Below are 22,245 nucleotides of genomic sequence, written 5' to 3'. Positions count from 1 at the left end.
AAACTTTAGACTCTAAATATATTGTAAAGGCTGCTTATAAATGCGATAGCCTATACTGTCGTTAATGACCCGCTGATCGCTGTCAGATGCTGTGATATGAATGTCCGCATTGCATTGTGGCTAATGGGCTTAGAATGAGCCCCGCTCGGCCCGTGTTCTGGCTTACTGTAATATTTCGCCGGTAATAAGACCGAAATAATATTATTAAAATAAAGAAATGAATGAATACAATGATAACATCTAAATAAATGTCGATAGATGTAGCGTTATAGTTTTAAAAATATCAATAAACAGCAAAGCAATCCAGCTTCGAAATAATAACCGAAAAAGACCGAAATAATAATTCATAATTAATATACAGCGCCGCCACTCCCACCACGCGCAGTGCGTAGGGCACCGACTTGCTGAGGGGGCACCAAAAATAGCCTAATGAAAAATCAATAATCATAGTCAATAATTATAATGCCGATATTATTTCAGTATATATTATTAGGCACCTTTCAGGCATAACAAGAGTGTTTAATTGCTCTAGAGATGGTGCCCCCGGTGCTCCGTTGGATTGCGCAATTTGCGCAGCACCTGACGAAGTTTGACTTTGACAGTAGGAGGTATATAAAAGACTGGCAAACTGTCTTTATGTTTAAAATCATAAAGGAATTATGGTTAGGGCACCAAAATGGCTAGCAGCAGCACTGCACATATAAACCGTGATAAGATCTCGTGAATAAATGTTGATTAAACAGCTTCTCTGCTGCAGCCCGACTGGCAGAAAGAATCGTGCTGTTGCACGAAAGATGCATCCAATTGAAATGCATTAGTTTAAAAAACGTGCTGGACTTACGAAAATAACGAAATAAACATGTCCCTGCCACCAGGCCCGGATTAACACAGTGTAGTGCCCTAGGGTGACCACATTTGAAGTGATAATTAATTTATAAATTAATTTAATATCACATTTACAAACACCTTTAATAATCTTTAAAAGCTGTTACTCACTTCAGCAATCTCACAAAACTCCATTATAATCACTGAAGCTCTCTACACTGCACAACGAATCTCTTATTTACACCATCTACACTTTGTTTGTTATAACGAGAGCATTTGTGAGCTTGCATAACTCAGCAATGAACAAAAGTATTTTGAGCAGTGAGTGGATTCTGATTAACATTGCATTCAAGGAATCAACATATGTCTGCGATACATTAGGCCCACTCACCGCTGCACAAACACGCAAGTAGAAATCTTTGAAGCTCCTCTCAGCGCAAACACAAATAGCCTGTGCTGATCGGGTTAGTCATACAGGTGCTCCTAAATATGTTTTGATAGTCGCACACAGTAGCTACTTTTCAGTCGCCCTGTATAGCCCTGGCTATGTGTCATGATATTTTCTCTTCTTTTTTTTTTTAATTTACGTTTAGCACAACCGCCAAGTCGATGCTGCCTATCCATTTGTGAATAAATATGCTCGACTCTGACTGGGGGGAGGGGGCAAATACACTGGGACCTGACCCAATCGCAATTCTTTATATGCGTGCATATATTTGATATTCTCTCTGTATATTGTATCATTAACTGTTCATTTTCTGTGCATCTGTATCTCTTCCAGCAAAATAATATATACAAAACATGAAAAAATATTTTAAAGGTCTTGTCATTATCGTAATCACTTGGTGCCCCCCTATTGCCTGGTGCCCCAGGGCACTCGCCCAATCCCGTCTATGGATAATCCGGCCCTGCCTGCCACGAATAAATAGATTAAATTACGTGACTAAATCGCGAACTGCCGTGAGACCGGGTTGTGTTGTACATACAGGATTGAGTCCAAAGTGTTTGTTACATCTTCTAGTTAAATGTGACATTGTTGCCATTAGCTATAGAATTGAGCATAGTACAAACCAGGAAGGCATCAGGATTGAGTTTTTTTTGTTTTTTTTGATTAATCACTTGGATTAATCATTAATTTTGACAGCACTAATGTTTATTGTATATAGACAACCATACAAGGGTAATTGTTAATTAAACTAAGCCTGCCCTGGGTACAGCAATTTTCTTGTCCGTTGCCCTCACAGATTCCTGCAGCTAAGCTTGGGTGTACATTTACATTCCAATAAAGGTTATTGATGACATGCCTCTGAAATTTGACTTTTTGCACCATTACAATACTTATAGGCAACTAGTCATCATATCTTCTGCTCCATGAAACATGTTAATGCTCAGTAGTACACATATATGGTTCTTTAATGTATTTGCATTGTACTAAAATGCGTAATATATATATATATATAAAGGCATATATGCGGCTGAAACAGGTAGCTTAGTGCATCCCAAATTTTTCAACATTAACATTTTAATATAACATTATAGTCATTATGGCCTTTAGAAAAATGTTTTTTTGAGGAGGTGGGGTAGTGCACAATAGGCCCCTGTGGCGCGACCTAAGCTTTTGTCCTTAATGGCATTTTTTTCCTTACATTACTTTTACTTTTATACTTTAAGTAGTTTTGAAACCAGTACTTTTACACTTTTACTTGAGTAAAAAGCTTGAGTTGATACTTCAACTTCTACAGAAGTCTTTTTAAACCCTAATATCGATACTTCTACCTGAGTAATGAATGTGAATACTTTTGACACCAGTGGATCTTGTCCACAGGAGTCCCTGCAGTTATTGTTGGAGGCTTGCTGTTCGCAGTTAACAGCATTTATGGTATAACTGAGATAACATTTTCTGATACGAATGCAAAAAATAACATGTAAGTCTTCAAATTATAACTTTGTATTACATACAGATAAATGTAGTTAAATTATGTAGTCAAATGTATGTATGAAGTACAGGCTGCTCACAATGTAAAACCTTCTTTGGTACAATACAGTTGCTGGATCAGAGACTCTCGTGTCCTGTATGGCGTGAACATTTTCTACTTCACCGTCGTATTCCTGTTCAACTTAGCAATCCTAATCACAGTGTCCAGACAGATCTTCAAGCTACGACATGTGGGCAACAGACATGACAAGATGCCAGTTTGGAAGGATGCTGGCACAGTTTTGGGCCTCATGTGTCTGGTGGGTATAACATGGGGTTTGGCCTTCTTCGCCTCTGGATATACCAGCTACCCGATACTCTACCTATTCTGCATCTTAAACACAATGCAAGGTAGGTTTACTCGGGGTACAAGAGAGAAAATGTGGGTTAATGACATTGTAGCTGCACTGGTCTAATGAAATGATAGCCACGCTTCATACAGATGTCTTTGCTGTTTATTTGTGTCTCTGTCTCTCTCTTTTCAGCAGACACCGTGAAAACTACAAGAAATAAAGCATATATTTAAAATATGCATCTCTCAGAGTCCTTTTTCTCAGTCTCTCATTCAAATGTCAGCTGATATGCAAGTGAACATGTGCGACAAATCTGAATCCAATGACATCACTATTTACACTTAACATCGTTTACATAAACTGATATAAAACAACATTATACACAAATGCAACATATTTAAAGATGAATTACCGTGCGCCTCTTAGACCATGCAGATAAAGTAATTCTTTTATCAGGCTGTATACACTCAAGTTTCTCTGCATCCACATTAGATTGACCCATAATGCAATGGTCCAGCGCTCAACATGTGACCTGTTACGCTTCAACAGTCACTCTTTCTTAAAGAACCCCCAACTTTAAACATTTCAAGGGAGCTCATTTTCTACTTATTACACTGTGAATATCACATTCATACATTTTAGTCAAGTATTTTTTAAACAAATGAACTCAAATTAATATGAATTTATAACAGAAACAATGCACAACTCTGAAAACATGTCTTTGACAGTTACAGACATACTAGAGTGTTCATGATAAAACCCATGCCAATTTCTTAGAAATGCACAGGACTCTTAATATTCATGTTAGTTTCAAATGGTTTTTCAGTCCAAGTTTAAATTGAATGACTCTAAAATGTCATGCGGTGTAACCATTAGGTACAATGTAACAACTAATTTGCATCGCTTTTTAAATAGACGAGGGTGTACACATTAATTGTATTAATTATAAATTCATGACTATGATAAGTCTTTGGAGAGTCTTCTATAATTTCCACATGTTGGTTGTACCACGTGATATTGTTTGTCAAATCACATGACTTGGATTTGAGTTTTCAAATATTAATAAGAAATTTTGCTAAAATATTACACCAAATCATTTAATGTTATCTTTTCCAGAGCTTCATTCTTTTAATGAGGCTTTTTTGTCATTATTATATCATCGTATCACCCTGACATTTTTGACTTTGTGCTCCCCCCCAAAAATACCAAATGAATTGTAATACTCGTCATAAAAGACATGTGTTCAAGTCATGATCGTCATGTCACTGAGTAATGCAATTTTCCATGGTGGTTTGTTTTGGTCAGGTGAAATGAGGAGGAAATATTAGTCACATCACAATGGTACGCCATTATGTGAAACTCTAGCATTTTTTCTGCTACCAAAAGACAGTTAGGGTCAAAACAAGGGTTATTATTAAGTCACAACACTAGTCTAGGAGGATGTGAAATACAAAAGGTTGTGTTCTTTGTTTCCCTGTTAAGTAGAAGTAGAAAAATATAGTGACGTGAAGACTAAAGGAAAGGGGAATGGAAACTTTTTGAAAACTAAAAAATGGTGGACTGAAGCATCACGTTTGTCTGTTTACAGGGTTTTACATCTTTTTGTGGATGTGTGGTACAGCGAGGAAAAACAGAGCGCAAACACCTCATTCCAAGTCTAAATCCACTCTGGAGAGCTCCAAATAAGATCCTCTCTCGCCGTTTTCTTACTAAACCCTCTGACATGATTTTACAAGAAGACATCTTCCAGCTGACCCACAGAAATGCCCCTGGGTTAATGAAAATGACATTTACACAACAGGCAAACAAAAAAAATGGCATTCTTGAGAACTTTTACTCATAGTTCACACTACAGGATTTTAAGCCCGATTTAAGCCCGATTTGCAAGTTAATGAGCTCGCCGACAGGTCGGGCTGTGATCGGCGCTCCGCAATCTTTATGTGTGAACTACACAATGATGCATCAAAGACGCTCGCTGACTCGTCGGCGAGGCAAAACAAATATCTAGCATGCCAAATATCTGGACCGGTCGGCCGACTCGAAATCACGTGGTGTCAGGTGTGGTGATGAGCTACAGCCAATGAAAGAGCAAGGCAGACCGCTCGCAAAACCCGCCCACCCTATTAAGCCGCCTTTCCACTATCTCCGACAAGCGACAGACCGGAAGTCATTCATTTCGAATGGAGAGTAGCGCGGGAGCTGCGTGGAGTTCCGATCATATGCGTATGCGGAAAATTCGGATCCGATTTGAGCTGCGGATGCGTTAAAATACATAAACTTCTGCGGCTAGACCGTATGCAACCGCCCGACCGGATGTGATGTATTCTATTAAAAACTATGAGCGTAAGGTTAGAATTACCAATATTTTGTTCACTTTAACATTATTCTTTAAACACTTTTTCTGTAAAATGGTGCTTTAGAATAGTTATGGCAGAAATAATTATTTATTAAATCATTATTTATGTTGATTAGCCCCATAAAACCTACTATGTTTTTATTTTGGGGGTCATCTGATTTGTAACGATGCATTCATACATTAATTATACTCATTAAAATGATTAATTTTACCATGGTGAATATGCCGAGGTAACGGTTGCTGCACGACCAGTTTGAAATGACCGACAAACAATGCAGCTCACACACGTGTTCTCACGCAGTGAAAAATACATCGCAGATCAAAGAGGAAACTGACAACACACCGACAGAGAAGACAGAGCAGGTTACTTCTGATATGAAACAAGATCTCAGGACTCTCAGCTTATAAATTGAGTTATTTTTAAAGAAATTAAAACAATAAATACTGTTTTGTGGCTTTTCAATGTGTCGTGACAGATCACTGTATTGCCACAGTTCACATGAACCAATTGTCTTTTCATATTTATTTAATGCACAAAATGAATATGAATAAACATCAGAAAGTGTTTTATTTCAACCGCGAAACACACCATTTTTCAAATGGAAGTCCACCGAAGTTAATCTGCTCTTCTGTCTGATTTGTGGTTAAGGCTAGAAGGGATACAGCTGCAGCTACTGGGCATGCGCATTTACATATTTTCCGAGCCAACAATATAACGTGAAACCTATAAAAATGGTTTTAAAAAGCACATGGCGTCGTAGTTTCATCACTTTAGTGTGTCGCAGTGACCGTCTTTTTGCAGTAAAGGACCTGTCATAGTTTAATGAGTGGGAAGATGACATGAAGCGTCGCGGTTAAACTGCATTGAAAACAAATGAGCGCACATGTGCATATAAAGCTCCTATTCGGGGCGAAGTTCATGGGATTTTGTTCACAGAATGATAAGAGTACACGTTTAAACATATTATTTTATTATTTCTCACTCAGTATTTATCCATGCATACAGCGCCGGACATGACAAATTTTCTGGTGCGCAAAACCATAGACATAATATACGTAGACGCCTCATGACATGCTGGAACCTAATCCAGCGTCGCCGCCATATTGGTTGGGTCTCCTCACTCTACGCTAGCACTGGAGTCAATGGAGAGCGAGCAATTTATGCCCGTATTTTGTGCAGTTTACTGTTGCAATAACCCGCGCAGATACCAGATCGCGTGGGATTACCTTTCACAAGTAAGATTGAACAATAATGTTGGTTATTTTACCATTTATAATATTATGTCATCGTAACTAACGTTACTTACGTGTAACATTATTACAGCAGGAACTGGTACTCTCTCTCATTATCTCTTGCTGTTTTTATTTTTTTCTGTTCTTCAACTTTCAGAGGATGTGTTCTTACTCGGGGACATCATTTCATGCTTGTGTCATTTGTGGTCAGCGGCGCCTGCAGGTTGTACGCACTGTGCGTGCCATGAGCGCTCAGACTGACCTGAGGTTTGCCCCGCAAACATTTCAGCAGTAGATTATAGCTGTATTTCTATCGACTGAACCAGCCCTGCCATTAATAATGAACGTATCAGTCTTTTGCATGCCAAAGTCCATTTCTGCTTATAAACAGGTCAGGTTAGACTACCACAATTAATTTGTAGCCTATTTTACAAATGGGAATACAACGAAAGTCATGACAATGTTTTACATTCAAGCTACCTGTGAAATGTATAGTGAAAAGTTCTTTAAAATCATCTGGAATGCAATAAAGTAATTTTTACAGCTGTTTTTAAAGCATTTTGCTGCATGGATTAAAAAAATAGGCTAATAAATAATTCACATATCATGCAGACAAAATTACGTTGCAGAAAATCCTTTAAATGTTAAGGAATTAAGAGCAGAGCAACGTAAAAATCAGAAAAAAATATATAATCGGGCCTGTTTTAGGCTTTTCCTTATTTTTATATTTTAGACGGTGATGAAAAATGACTTGCCATCTCCTCATTGGACGAGCCTTTAGAGAGAAATGCATCTTTACGGATTACATAATGAAAGAGTTTTTGTTTTCTATTTGAATTATTTCGTTTTAAAGTAGTAATTTAAAGCTTTCTATAGATATATTTATCATATTTGTGACTCAATTCGTTGAGTTTCATCATTGTGAAGCGCTCCTGTTCAAGACGAGACGGCAAGCCTATCCTCTGTTTTCCTATTTATTTTAATAAAAGCACAACGTTTTTTTTATTTTGTGAATGCACACAAATAAAAGTAGACCCTTTACAGTTCCGAATCATGTATTACTCTTACCTTTATGAGCAAACATTATGGCGTATTTTAAGTTCTTTTCACGTGAGTGTGAGAGTTAGTGTGTGCGTGAGAGAGAGAGAGAGAGAGAGAGCGAGAGAGAAATAAATTCAAATGAACAATCAAACTTGTTTCTTTATTAAAATATAAAATTCATTCATTTATCAATATGCCATAGCCTACCATATGTCTTTGTTAAAGAGCATAATATAAATTCTTTTAGCATGAAAGCACGTATTTTTCAATGTGTGACAGCGTCCTGTATCATAACTAAATCTCAGCAGTTTGTAACAAACCAAACCTTGTGAAAATCCGGTAAAAATTCGGGGAGTTATGATTATTGTAGTTGGGGATACACATTCCTCAGTAGAAATAAATGCAGCAGGGGCGCATTGGAGACCCATCCAAGATGGCGGCCGCGCTGTACGTCAGCTCCAATAGGCAGCGTCAGTCTATGAGGCGTCTACATATATTATGTCTATGCGCAAAACAAGTAGACTTTATAGGAATACCTTAGCTTATTGCCGTTACCATGGCAGCCAACAACAGCACAGCTTAACCCTCCTCACATATTTATATTTAGTTATATTGAAAAAGTTTCAATTCAGTCAATCTTTTTTACCCCGTTTTAACATGGATTTCTATGAAGACAGGCAGCAGTGGCTGCACATAATATAAGCCTTCTGATTGGTCAGATCTCATGTCAATCAAGCTCTTTGCTAACGGTCAATTCTCGCGTGTTTTCATGACAAAATGTGGTTTAGGGACCGAATCGAGTCCTTGGGTGACAGAGTTGTTGTCAGCTCGTGTAGTGTGTAACCCCTGGTTGCAGATCATTTACACAGAGTCACGTAGTGTGAACACCACAACGACTTAAAAACAGACAATCAAGTCATGTAGTCTGAACAGCACAGCGATCTCCCGACGTGTAAAGTCGTGTAGTGTGAACTAGGAAGCTGTTCGGTTTCATTTGTTTTGCGCGAGTACTTCCTTTGGTAATAACAGTGCAGCGAAGAAAAAAAAACTCTTTCCTCTTTGTAGCTGCAGACACTAAAACCTTATCTATGATCTAATCTCAAACCTACTTATCATATCTAACAAAAATATTAAAAGCTGTGATTTGTAAATAAATATGGTAAATGCACAGTTGTTCTATTATTAGTGTTTTTTAATTTTATAATAATTTAATAATAAATCTATAATTCCGAAATGTATGTTTGAGCCTGTTTGAAACACATTACAATAATGCCATTTATATATGTACATTTAAAAGTTTTATTGCATTTTTATGTCTGGGTTCTTTTCACCGTTACGTCACATATGTTTCGTGTTGGTAAGTTGGTAAGTAAGCTTGCAGTTAAATGTGAGATGGTTCTTTTTGAAGTGATGTTAAAAACTAGGCTGTCAGACAGGAAACCACAGCAATCACATGAGACCTGTGCTTCAGAGTGGTGACAGAGACTACACACACTAGAGGAACATAGCATTCAAAGAGAGAAATGAGAGGCTTGCACTGTTTTGTTCTTTGGATATTTCCAATTTTTTCTTCCACAATAGCTAATAAAAACCGTGAGTATTAATATGCTGTAAATTTCAAAATTTCAGCTCAGAATCATGCAATTTTAACTCGAAAAGAGTGACTGTTTTTTATAGTCGTGTTTACTCTGTTGTGACAGTAATATTGGAAGTAATGCTTTTATAAATATGTGAAAAAGTGTTGTGATAAAGACTTGAATTTGAATAATTGATTGCAATACTATTTACATCCCATTATATAATTCATGTCTACAGGTGTGCGTTGTTATATGGTTCCAAAAGAATGTCAGAAAAAAGTGCCCCCAGAAAATAATATTCCATCGTGAGTTTTGTTATCTTGTTAATCTTGTAACAACCCAGCTAAGAAAATATGTTCTAAGAAAATTTTGCTAACTGCTAATTGGCTTTGTGAATTTAGAGAAAACATTAAGGGAACGTTCCATTTCATAATTTTGCAAACATTGTGGGAAAGTTACTTTTGAATGTTTTTGAACCATCCGAAACTAGCATGTATTAGCAATGTATAAATAATGTTTTGAGAATATTATTAAAGGCAAGAGAACTTTGAAATGAATGTTCGATTAATGTTACTGGAAGAGGCTTTGTTACTAAGAGAATCTTGCCAGAATGTTCTGAGAACGTTCCCTGTTAGCTAGTGAAAAGAAAGTACGTTTTACATTTTTAACAGTTTGTAGATGTCATAAATATATTAAATGGACAGGTTGTCCATTTTTAATGTTTAGAAGTATAAAAACAATGTATTTTTCAACAGGTGTATTGAAGCTGGAATGAGAAATTGTACATTTGGTTCCCCTAGGAGTCCAATATCAGAATATTTCTCTAAACCAATTTTCTCAGAGGTAAGACTCGGATGAAAAAAACTAGCAGACATTTGAAAAAACTAGCAGACAACAACCCAGACAAAGTCAATGTTTAGATAGTGGCATCGCTTACACATAACAAGGAATATTAGGTTCAAGACAGTGGTTATTGTCTGATTGATTATCTAAAAGCAACATAGTCAGCAGTACAGGAAGATCAGTTAGGTCACACGCTGGATTGTGTCTTCACTTTTTTTTTCAGGAAACAGTCGATACAGATAGAGGATATGTAATCCACATCTCAGATGAAGCATTACAGAGGAGCAATAGTGGACAGGGGAATGCAGATTTGATTGTATCTCTTCTCAATGAGACTTTCTTCAGGGTCAGCAGCAGTTTAAACATCAAGGTATGCAGAATGACTGTATGTCTGTCCCTTAAAGACTTGTTTGTGTTTAATTAAATGTGATTTTATCTACTTTGGGCAACATCTGCCTTTCATAACCCAGTGGTTTCTTCTTTGAATCATTTGTCATTGTGGCGTTAACACAGAAGGGGAATAACTCAAGTAAGTCAGGCACAATATTACATGGGCAAACTGTGTTGGGAGTTTGGCTCGGTCAGAATGAAGTTCAGAACCTTTCTCAGCCTGTTCAGCTCAGATTCATAAACACCAATCAGGTGAGATGCTTCCACATCACACTATAATGCAATTGTAAAGACACACCGTGGCCCTTGTGGATTTTGCTGACGTGTGCTTTTATTATTGCAGAGTGAAAATGGGACCTGTGTCTACTGGCATCTTGAAAAAAATGGCAAAGGTTAGTATGATTTTCACACCATCAAAAATAAACCTTTATATATAAACTAAAACAAACGTTCAATTCTCTATAATCTAGGTCATTCTCCGATGGTGGCATTTGTGTGTGTTTGTGTTAAGTTTTCATTTGAAATTGTTACTGCTATACTCTTAAGAAATCATTTTTTCCCCATCTCAGGCCCAAAGTACCAATGTAGTTACAACATTACAAAGTACCAGTAGTAATTTATGGTTGCTAGCTTTAAGCCTAAGCCTCCCTGCTATATTATTTTAACCCTATCACAGTACATTTGTAATTCATTTACTTTTTATTTAAATTCACTCAATTCTGGTAGGTTCGCTCTCTGTTCGTTGTACCCACGGTATATTAAATCACACATTATAATACTAACAATTACTAAAGTAGGCTATAATAAGTATAATGGTATCAACCCTGTTACATTTGATTAAACACAACTTTTGAGGATTTTGATGGGAAAGCAACTGGAGGCCCATTTTCAGCCACTAAATAGTTAAAGTCACAACTATGGACTGAAAGTTGCCAGTCATCAAAGTTATGTTGTTGTCAATGAGAAATGAGTGACAGAGAGATCTGCTGGAACGGTAAACTGGGGGGTTTAACTTGCGTTGGCCTGAAGTTGAGAGAAGAGACAGTGTGAATGCAAGATGATAAAAATCTGCAATGTCACTGCAATGCCACTGTGTCCTGAGAACGACCTATATATGTTGTAACTGTCATACAATGAGTTTGAAATCTAATGTCGTATGTTACAGTTCTCATTTGAATAGATGTTTCTGGATGGACTTTTGTTTTAGTGTACGTATGTGTGTCTGTTTTTCAGGTAACTGGAGCACAGACGGCTGTAACACTACCATCGACAACGGAGACTTTGTATGCAGTTGTAATCATCTGAGCTTTTTTGCAGTGCTCATTGTAAGTGCATTTGTCATGTGATGCTCTTCGGTCACCTTTTTTGTTTTAAAATGTTCACTTTTAAAGGGGTCATGAACTGCATTTTTAAATTTTTGATAATGTTACCTGAGGTACACTTACTGTAGTATGATTTTGACATGTCATAATTTTGAAATAAAAGGGCATTTTCTACCTTGATTTTAGCCCTCTGATTTGAACATTCTGTTTGAAGGGGCGTGTCTGCTGTCAGACTTAATGATGTAAACGCCTTGTTGATGTAAACACCCCCACTGCTACGATTGGCTGACATATGAAATAAGTATTACACGTGGAGCTCTCTCTTTACTATTCCAGCTGTTGAGATTAACTAATCGTGGCGAGTGCTGATTATAGCATTAGATCTTCTCCCTTCCCATCCTATGAAAGGTTGCAATGATAAGCATTGTAGCCAATGACAGACTGTTGACTAAGCGCATGCAGTGATCTCGTCATTGCAACTCTCACATTTGCACATAAACAGCAATAAATGATATTCAGACAAAGAACATCTGACTGAACACGAATCATTACATATGAAAAATCACTGATCGCAGATTAGGCATTAGAACGAACACTTACTTACATGTTGTGGTATTACTGTCAGGTCCATATCATACATACAGGGCCGTCACTAGTGGGGTGAAAGATGGTGATGATTATAGGGGCCCACGGCTGAGGGGGGCCTCCCGACGAGTTCAACAGGCTGGCCGAGGCCAACCTAAAACGTTGCTCAGGACAGTTGATGGGCCACTGCTTTGCGTCGTCACAAAAGCTAGTCAATTACACGTGTTTTTAAGCCTTGCCAATTTAAATATTCAAAAGAGTTTAAAGCATTGAAGCACAAAGCAAAAAACAACCGAGTACTCATGCGCTGTGTTCGGTGAGCACACAAAGAGTCGCGTCAGACAGCACGCAAACACCGAACCGAGCTCTCCTTCGCATCCTCCTGCGAAAGTGTCGGTTATGTCTTAAGTGAACGTAATGTCGGTATATGTCTTAAGTGTTTATCATTATATAGGCTGCATTGTCTCTTAAAGTGACTGCATCTAATTTACTAGCTGCTGTCGGTGTCCTTAACGTTAATCCAAGGATTAAGGCCTTTCCACACTGAGCGCGAAAACCAATATCGAAACAAATATCGGACACGATAACGTGCTGGACTAAAACAACAGATTTCTATGGATGCTTCCACATAGGCCGCGAACATTCGCGCACCAAAAATGCGAATGTTTTTTTATATATATTTTACGATGTATTTTTGTAAGCATTATAGATAGTTTGTGTTTCTGGTGTAGAACCAAACTTTATTTATCTTTTATTGAGCAGCGGACGATGTTAAATCCATATACAAGAAAAATGTATTGGTTGGCGCCACCTAGCGTGCAGGCGTGAATTAGCAGAAGGCAAACAAATGTTTCGCACTCGGTGTGAAAGCACCATTCATTGGCAATTCGCATCACGCTCAGTGTGGAACGGCCTTTAGATGTGAGAAAATCACTCACTGCTCTTTACTGAATTACTTTGTAGTTTTAACAAGGATTAATCTATATTTAATTTGTACAGTCGAGACCAAGCATTGATATTTTACATTTGATTAATTCGGTTTCTGTACCTGGACACCTACAAACTTGAAAAAAACTTTTAATAATGTGAGCTTGATCTCAATAAAAGCTGTTTTAGGACCAACGAGGAAGCTTAGCTCTGAACCTCAGAGGATGTTTTATAGTACAATGACCTCTTACATGTAAAAATTTCAAGGAAAATTTGATTTCTCGATTCATGACCCCTTTAAATTAAACTGGGCTGTTTAGCAGTACTTATTTTAATATCCTCTTTTGTCCTCAATGTCTCTGAAAGAATCCTGAAATTCCTGAAGTGTCCCATATTGTCCCTCTCAACTACATTTCATACATTGGCTCTGCCCTGTCAATAGCATTTACAGCGCTAATGATTGTTATTTTTTTGTGCCAGAGGTAAGCTTTTAAATAACTTTTCTCATACATTTTCAGAATGAGATGTTCAGAATCAGATATAAACAGTTAATATCTCTCACCATCCTCCCCACAGGAAGAAGCAATGTGAACATTCAGTCATCATTCATGTGCAGCTCTCAGGCTCCCTTTTCTTGTTGCACATCTCGTTCTTGTGCAGCGTGTGGTTTTCTGGGCACAGAGACAATGATTCAGTGTGTCAAGCACTAGGACTTCTCCTACACTGGTGCCTTTTAGCCACCTTCACTTGGACAGCCATCGAGGGCTTTCACCTGTACCTGCTGCTGGTGCGGGTCTTCAATATCTACATCAAGAAATACTTGCTTAAACTAAGTCTTGTGGGATGGGGTGAGTTCAAATTCACATTTTTTTTGTATCAACAGTAGCTATACTATTTCTACATTACTCAACTAGGGCCCTATTGTGGAAAACGCGGCTGTAATTGTGAAATTTCAGTCATAAAATTTTTTAATTTACTGTATAACACAGAATGTCATGAAATTAGTCAAAATTTGGATAAATAAATCAAAAGTTGGGCTGTACATTTCAGCAAATTACGATATTAGTCTGTGAATATTAAACCTCAAAAAGACTATTTAAAGAATGAGTTACAAATTATTAGACACTAAACCATGCCTTAAAATCAAATTGAGAAAAAATAAAACAGATTTCATCCTGGACTCTCATTCCAAAAACGGCAAACCTTCACTAGGATTTGTATGGTTAGCTCACTCAAAATAGTCATTAAACCCCATGGCATGCTGTTGTGTTCAGCAATCGGTGTAATTTGCATAAATTACTAAGAAATTAAAATTAAGTGTGAACAACTAACTGTTCAGAAATCCAAATTTATTGCTTTGAAAAAATTCTCATTCAAGAGCTGAGCTAAAATGAAAAGTTAACATTCTAATTTCATATTAGCATTAAACCAGGGTATCTTCCGATCATTGATTTTTGTGATGAAAATAAGATAATGTTGCCTTTTTCATTTTTTCAATTCAGCTTGTTTTTTTCTTTTTGATGTTTAGGGATAGAAAATGAATACACAGCTTGAATATTCGATCTCTGCATGTGGGTGGAAATTAAACACAGCCTCCCACTGATTGGTCAACTAGGGATTTTTCTGGTCAACTAGTAGTCATTCATTTGAAACATTAGTCGACTAATCATACGTTTATTAATAAACTAAATAAATCATAATAATGAGCCTTTAATTGCCTACATAGCCTATTAGCTCAAGTGCACGGATGAGCTTGCCACAGCACAGCGACAGAAGAATTAATGATTATGAATGTGTCAGGGAAAAACAGTAGGCTAAGGAGTCTGCATTAACATTTTAATAATTTATTGATAAACTAGTGCTTTCTTTGTTTTCGGTTTAAAAGATGAAGTCAGCGACACAATCATTTGTGCAGTAGTGGATGCGCCTGTCTGCATGTTTCATAGATTCTCATAGATAGGTTCCTGTGGCTCAGTGGTAGAGCATTGCGTTAGCAGCGCAAAAGGTCATGGGTTCAATTCCCAGGGAACACACATACTGATAAATGTATAGCCTGAATGCACTGTAAGTCGCTTTGGATAAAAGCGTCTGCTAAATGCATAAATAAATAAATAAATAAAATTACATAATCTGAGAATATTTGTTTTTCATTTTAATTGGTTTATTTGAAAGTTGACATTTCACTCCCTATATATATAATTTTTTCATGTCTGTAAAACAAATATACACGGAGTTTCGCGCTCAAGTTCACAGAGACTGAGGCGCCAGAAAACGCATCCTGTTTGCTTTCATTATTTTACAAAAGCACAGTGTTTTGTTGTTATTGTGAGTGCACAAAAATAAACGTAGTCTTTACAGATTTAAAAGATATATTACTCTTATCTGTATGAGTGAAAATGAGGGAGTATTTTAATAGCAAGTGAGCGCACCGGCACCTCCATCTGTCCTGCAGTGATCTGTCCTGCAGCTTCCACTCTTGAACAGCGCACATTTTTCCACGTTAACATTAGATTGAGCGGCCATGTAACGTTGCTGCTACTTACATATTTCAGATGATAAGCCATATTTGAGGTCGATGAATGATAGGTGAGCGTTTGGATGTCCTGCCCGATGTAGCCTAATGTATTACCACATAGACCAGCCGTTAACGATCCGCGTGACTTCGCCAATGTGTATTTTTATTTATTTATTTATTTTCTGCGACTTAGCGACTAATAAAATTTTGGTCGACCAAGCCTCTTCTGGTTGACTAACGGTTAGTCGATTATTAGGGGGCTAGCCCTGTGGTCAACCTAACATTAAACCGTGCCATCATTTATTGTTCCCCAGTTCCATGCAACAGAATAATAGTCCTCCACTGCTACAGTTGTATGGAGTCTTAATGCGTTGATTTCAGCTATATTCCATCTCTTTCTCTTTAGACAACCAGGCTAACGAATGGCTTGACACAAAACGATGTAGTCATAAATTCAGCAACCTACCTGAGAAATATTGTTTTATCTCATAAATATTAACAAAGATTAATTAATAAATATTTATTCATATTATTAATCCACGAACTGGGAAACATGGTTTAATGTTTGGTTGACCAATCATTGGGAACGGGCGTTCAATTCCCGCCCACATGCAAAGATCAAATATTCAAGCTGTTAATTATTATTATTATTTTTTTTATCCCTGAAGGTAAAAACTAAAAAAATCAAGCCAAACTTTTTCTTTCTTTTTTTTAATGAAAGAAGACGGCGTTTTCTTATTTTTATGTTTTCATTGTTAAATAAAAATAAATAAATAAATAAATAAATAATCGGAAGATACCCTGATTAGCATCCTGTTTGCTACCTCAATTCAAATTGAATTCAAATTCTGGAATCAAAGTGTACTGTAAAAGGCAAACTCAACTCAATCCTGAATAGCATACCAGGCAGAACAGAACATTCTGATCAACAACTTTATCTGTGTTCCATGGAGGAACACAAGGGCAAATAAATAATGAGAATTTTGGGGTGAACTGACCTTTAAATAACAATTACATTTAAATTAAACATGTATTATAAGCTTGTTTTATTGCATTAATCTTTTCCTACAGGTGTACCCACCATTACAGTGATAATATGTGGTGTGACTAAAGTGTATGGCAAATATACCTTTTACACGGGTGAAGAAAACTCAACAATCACACCTCTGTAAGGTCTATCTTTTCAAATTGCACTGCAATTTTACTTCTCCATCATCTCTCAAGCCTATAACAGGAGTGTTTTTATTGGCTTCTTCTTGTTTAGATGCTGGATAAACACACAGATAGTGAGCTACATTACTGTCAACGGTTATCTCGGGATGGTGATGCTCTTTAACATGGTTATACTGGGGGTGGTGGTGGTTAAGATGCACAAATTAAGATCACAAACTCTTCAGATTAAAGACCGGCGGAGGAGGGTATGGAAAGAATGGGTGTCTCTACTCGGGCTCAGCTGTGTCCTGGGAGTGCCCTGGGCACTGGCTTTCTCCACCCATGGCCCCTTGAGTCTCCCTGCGCTCTATGTTTTCAACATTCTCAACAGCTTACAGGGTAAGAATTTGTTACGGTGTTATTTGAAACTAAAGCATGTATTAATTAGGTACAATCATATTAACTGTCACTTTCATTAATACTGCTGTCCTGTCCCATCACTTTTTGAAAGCAAGATAAAAAGTACTTTGGTGTGAAAACTATTAGATATGGGAGACAAAACTTCGTATAGCATTACAACATAGTGTTTTGAAAATGTAAATAAAGTTTTTACAGAGCTTTATTTACACATTAAATGGCAAAAAAAATTAAAATAAACTTCTACATTTCTGTTTAGCAGTCCCTATATGACACAATTTAGTGGTGCTTCTAATTAGTGATAAAAAGTAGTTGCAAACCTTTTACAAAAATACACATATTCATAAAAAGTACATAAATCATTTGAAAGTGGTGCAGAAACCCAGTATTAGATATAGTGTGGATTTACTGCTAGTTAAGGCCTCTCATAGCTCTGAGCTTTTACAAAAATACACATATCCATAAGAAGTTAACGCATACATAAAAAGTACTTAAATCATTTGAAAGTAGAAACCCAAATAAGTAGGCTGAGAATTGATTTGCCCATCCCTAATAATGAATGATTGGATACGCTTTGCCTCAAATTCATCTCCGATGCAGTATTAGCAGGCCCGGATTAACACAGTGTAGTGCCCTAGGGTGACCACATTTGAAGTGATAATTAATTTATAAATTAATTTAATATCACATTTACAAACACCTTTAATAATCTTTAAAAGCTGTTACTCACTTCAGCAATCTCACAAAACTCCATTATAATCACTGAAGCTCTCTACACTGCACAACGAATCTCTTATTTACACCATCTACACTTTGTTTGTTATGGAGAGCATTTGTGAGCTTGCATAACTCAGCAATGAACAAAAGTATTTTGAGCAGTGAGTGGATTCTGTTTAACATTGCATTCAAGGAATCAACATATGTCTGCGATACATTAGGCCCACTCACCGCTGCACAAACACGCAAGTAGAAATCTTTGAAGCTCCTCTCAGCGCAAACACAAATAGCCTGTGCTGATCGGGTTAGTCATACAGGTGCTCCTAAATATGTTTTGATAGTCGCACACAGTAGCTACTTTTCAGTCGCCCTGTATAGCCCTGGCTATGTGTCATGATATTTTCTCTTCTTTTTTTTTTTAATTTACGTTTAGCACAACCGCCAAGTCGATGCTGCCTATCCATTTGTGAATAAATATGCTCGACTCTGACTGGGGGGAGGGGGCAAATACACTGGGACCTGACCCAATCGCAATTCTTTATATGCGTGCATATATTTGATATTCTCTCTGTATATTGTATCATTAACTGTTCATTTTCTGTGCATCTGTATCTCTTCCAGCAAAATAATATATACAAAACATGAAAAAATATTTTAAAGGTCTTGTCATTATCGTAATCACTTGGTGCCCCCCTATTGCCTGGTGCCCCAGGGCACTCGCCCAATCCCGTCTATGGATAATCCGGCCCTGAGTATTAGAGATTATGTCAGTTAAAGGCTCTGAGGTTTAGCATTTTTCAGATTGCTAGGGTAGACTGAAAAGTTGCTAAATAGCCAAGTTAGTGTCACTGCTCGAAACACTACATGCTGGCGCCACCTGCTGGTCAAAATGGTGCAAATGCAATGAAAACTCAGACCAAATAGTGATAATGACACCTTTTACAGAACAATTGCAAAAGTGTTCATGAAAATGTAATCTACCAAATGTATTGAAACAATGCAAATGTAATATTGAAAATGTATTCTACAAATAATTAATCAGACTCGAGATCCATTTGAACCAGATGTTCACCAGATCAATTGAATTTCAAAAAGCGTCACTGACTTGAAACAAAAGTGTTTCTGCCATTCATAATCATTCTCAGTTTTATATGAATTACACTGATACTAGTGAGTTTTAGAGAGTGGTCTACACTAAAATTAATCTCCTTTCCTTTACAACTAAAACAGAAGCCACTTGGGCATCACATTTTCACTAGGCCTACTTGTCATCAAATCGTCCTACCTTGTGTTTGCCTCACCGATGTTTACGCTCCTTTAATACGAGTACAGTAGCCTATTCCTTTCATGTGAGTGTGCACCATTCAGATGACTTCACAAAATTATTTCTTAATGTGTAAAACATGTTTAAATTAGCATTTTCAATTATTACTATTATTATTATTATTATTAAATATTTTAATTATTAAAATGTCATATTTTGCTGTGTCTATGCTATTAAAGCCCTGTGCTGGACAGAATCTCCCAGTAGGGCTAACTGGTCCTAACCAGTCTTGACCGCATGTTGTTTCTTTACAGCCATATGTAAAAGTGTTATTTCTTGAATGTCACAATTTTAAAGTTCATAACATTGTGACACCCGGGAAATAATGGTTTGGGTCTTTTCTACAGAATGACAGGAAGACAAATAAATTAGCTTATTTAATTTTCTCAATTTATGCACAAATTGTAACACTAACTGTCAAACTCAACCATTCAACCCCATTTTTTGATAATTAAGCAAGTGTTCAAAAAGTAAAAATATTTTTTGATTGATTTTATATTTATATACATATTTAAGTGCCAGTTGTTTATTTGTTTGATTTGAGTCAGGTTTTTGGCCCTAAATTTGCGAGGTGAAGCAGAAGCTCGTGATTAAAAAAATATCTTATCTGGCATTAATTCTGTCCATTTCACCCTCTAGGTCTCTTTATTTTCTTGTGGTTTTTTACTCTCACGTGTCATGCACAGAAAGAGGAACACAACTCATCAAAAGGCACCATTCAGGTCAGCTTCAACAGTAATGACGAACTTGTGACTACAAGATAAACAACAGCTGTTCGGTCACATCACACAGTGGAGTTTAAAGGTGGACCCTCCATTCTACACCAAATCTTCACTCTAGTTCTTTTTTATTGTTATTTTACTCATTTGGAGCTTTGTGATTTTCAAACCGGGGTCTGCAGTGCCCCAGGGGACTGCAAGGGGGCGCTAAAGGGAATCGGCATACAGTATTATGGGAATATTTATTTCTAAATGTGTTGACATGTCCTTTTTAATTATATTCCAGAATAGTTTGTTGTGTTTTACATCTTTTCATTGCCTCTATCAACTTCCTACTGACAGTTAAGACACTGCTCTGCATGTTAAGAAAAATGCTATAAAATAAATCCAAAATTGTTCTAATATTGGGTGGAAAACAATTTAGGAAACAATTTGTTTTGTGCTTTTTTTATCACATGCAGTAAAGGGAGCTTTATACAATAAAATATATTGCTTTATATTTTTGAAAGGTTGTCATATTTGGGGGTGTTTGCTGTTAAATGAAAGCCTCTGTCCAATTAAAGTATAACTTAATGAGAGCACTCACCTCTCTCTCTATACAGGTACATCTCAATAAATTAGAATGTCGTGAAAAAGTTAATTTTTTCTTGTAACATTTCAAAAAGTGAAACTTTCATATATTTTAGATTCATTACATGTAAAGTAAAACATTTCAAACGTTTTTTTGTTTTAATTTTGATGATTAGAGCTTAAAGCTCACGAAAGTCAAAAATCAGTATCTCAAAATATTAGAATATTTACATTTGAGTTTGAATAAATGACCATCCCTACAGTATAAATTCTGGGTATCTCTTGTTCTTTGAAACCACAATAATGGGGAAGACTGCTGACTTGGCAATGATCCAGAAGACGAACATTGACACCCTCCACAAAGAGGGTAAGTCACAGAAGGTCATTACTGAAGGTGTGGCCGTTTACAGAGTGCTGTATCAAAGCATATTAAATGCAAAGTTGACTGGAAGGAAGAATTTGGGTAGGAAAAGGTGCACAAGCAACAGGGATGACCGCAAGCTTGAGAATACTGTCAAGCAAAGCTGATTCAAACACTTGTGAGAGCTTCACAAGGAGAGAACTGAAGCTGGAGTCAGTGCATCAAGAGGCTGCCATGTCATCTGCTGGTGTTGGTCCACTGTGTTTTCTGAAATCCACAGTCAACGCAGCCATCTACCAGGAAATTTTAGAGCACTTCATGCTTCCTTCTGCTGATAAGCTTTATAGAGATGCTGATTTCATTTTCCAGCAGGACTTGGCACCTGCCCACACTGCCAAAGGTACCAAAAGCTGGTTCAATGACCATGGTGTTACTGTGCTTGATTGGCCAGCAAACTCACCTGACCTGAACCCCATAGAGAAAGATGAGAGACACCAGACCCAACAATGCAGATGAGCTGAAGGCCACTATCAGAGCAACCTGGGCTTCCATACCACCTCAGCAGTGCCACAAACTGATCACCTCCATGCCACGCCGAATAGAGGCAGTAATTAAAGCAAAAGGAGCCCCTACCAAGTATTGAGTACATATACAGTAAATGAACATACTTTCCAGAAGACCAACAATTCACTAAAAATGTTTTTTTTTTATTGGTCTCATGAAGTATTCTAATTTGTTGAGATAGTGAATTGGTGGGTTTTTGTTAAATGTGAGCCTAAATCATCACAATTAAAAGAACCAAAGACTTAAACTACTTCAGTCTGTGTGCCTTGAATTTATTTAATACACGAGTTTCACAATTTGAGTTGAATTACTGAAATAAATGAACTTTTCCACGACATTCTAATTTATTGAGATGCACCTGTATAGGAGTCAATGTGCATTCAGAGATGCAAGTTTGGCACCACCTCGTGTTCAGAAAGCACAATTTATAATAGGAAACGTCCTTATTAGAGGAACAAAACACTTTTGTTCTCTTTCCATTTTTCCCATTTGACCCCCAATTTAAAATAAAAAAAAATTAAATAAGACAGACAAACATT

The 22,245-nt window shown here is 37.0% G+C and overlaps 1 protein-coding gene and 1 long non-coding RNA gene across 3 annotated transcripts; both read left to right on the top strand.

The window, feature by feature from the left end:
• The first annotated feature begins 59 nt into the window (after positions 1–59).
• LOC131544444 (uncharacterized) lies at positions 60–4,922 on the top strand. Its single transcript, XR_009272133.1, has 3 exons — positions 60–2,750; positions 2,871–3,151; positions 4,682–4,922. It is a non-coding gene; the product is annotated as an uncharacterized LOC131544444 (long non-coding RNA).
• A 446-nt stretch (positions 4,923–5,368) lies between these two features.
• adgrg3 (adhesion G protein-coupled receptor G3) lies at positions 5,369–20,708 on the top strand. 2 transcript variants are annotated; one of them, XM_058783691.1, is made up of 12 exons: positions 5,369–5,812; positions 9,539–9,605; positions 10,056–10,143; positions 10,367–10,513; positions 10,657–10,785; positions 10,877–10,925; positions 11,767–11,858; positions 13,734–13,849; positions 13,944–14,215; positions 16,954–17,050; positions 17,147–17,433; positions 20,132–20,708. In XM_058783691.1, the coding sequence occupies exons 2-12, from the start codon at positions 9,553–9,555 to the stop codon at positions 20,254–20,256; spliced, it is 1,455 nt and encodes a 484-aa protein (XP_058639674.1). In that variant the 5' UTR covers positions 5,369–5,812; positions 9,539–9,552; the 3' UTR covers positions 20,257–20,708. The 2 variants fall into 2 exon arrangements, with proteins under 2 accessions (XP_058639674.1, XP_058639673.1); XM_058783690.1 differs by lacking the exon at positions 5,369–5,812 and adding an exon at positions 7,517–9,316.
• Positions 20,709–22,245: the final 1,537 nt, after the last annotated feature.

The sequence above is a fragment of the Onychostoma macrolepis genome, chromosome 07 (assembly GCF_012432095.1).
Source record: "Onychostoma macrolepis isolate SWU-2019 chromosome 07, ASM1243209v1, whole genome shotgun sequence".
Classification (NCBI taxonomy): Eukaryota; Metazoa; Chordata; class Actinopteri; order Cypriniformes; family Cyprinidae; genus Onychostoma; species Onychostoma macrolepis.
The sequence above is the reverse complement of the archived record's forward strand: the minus strand, read 5'-3'. Positions and strand labels throughout refer to the sequence as shown.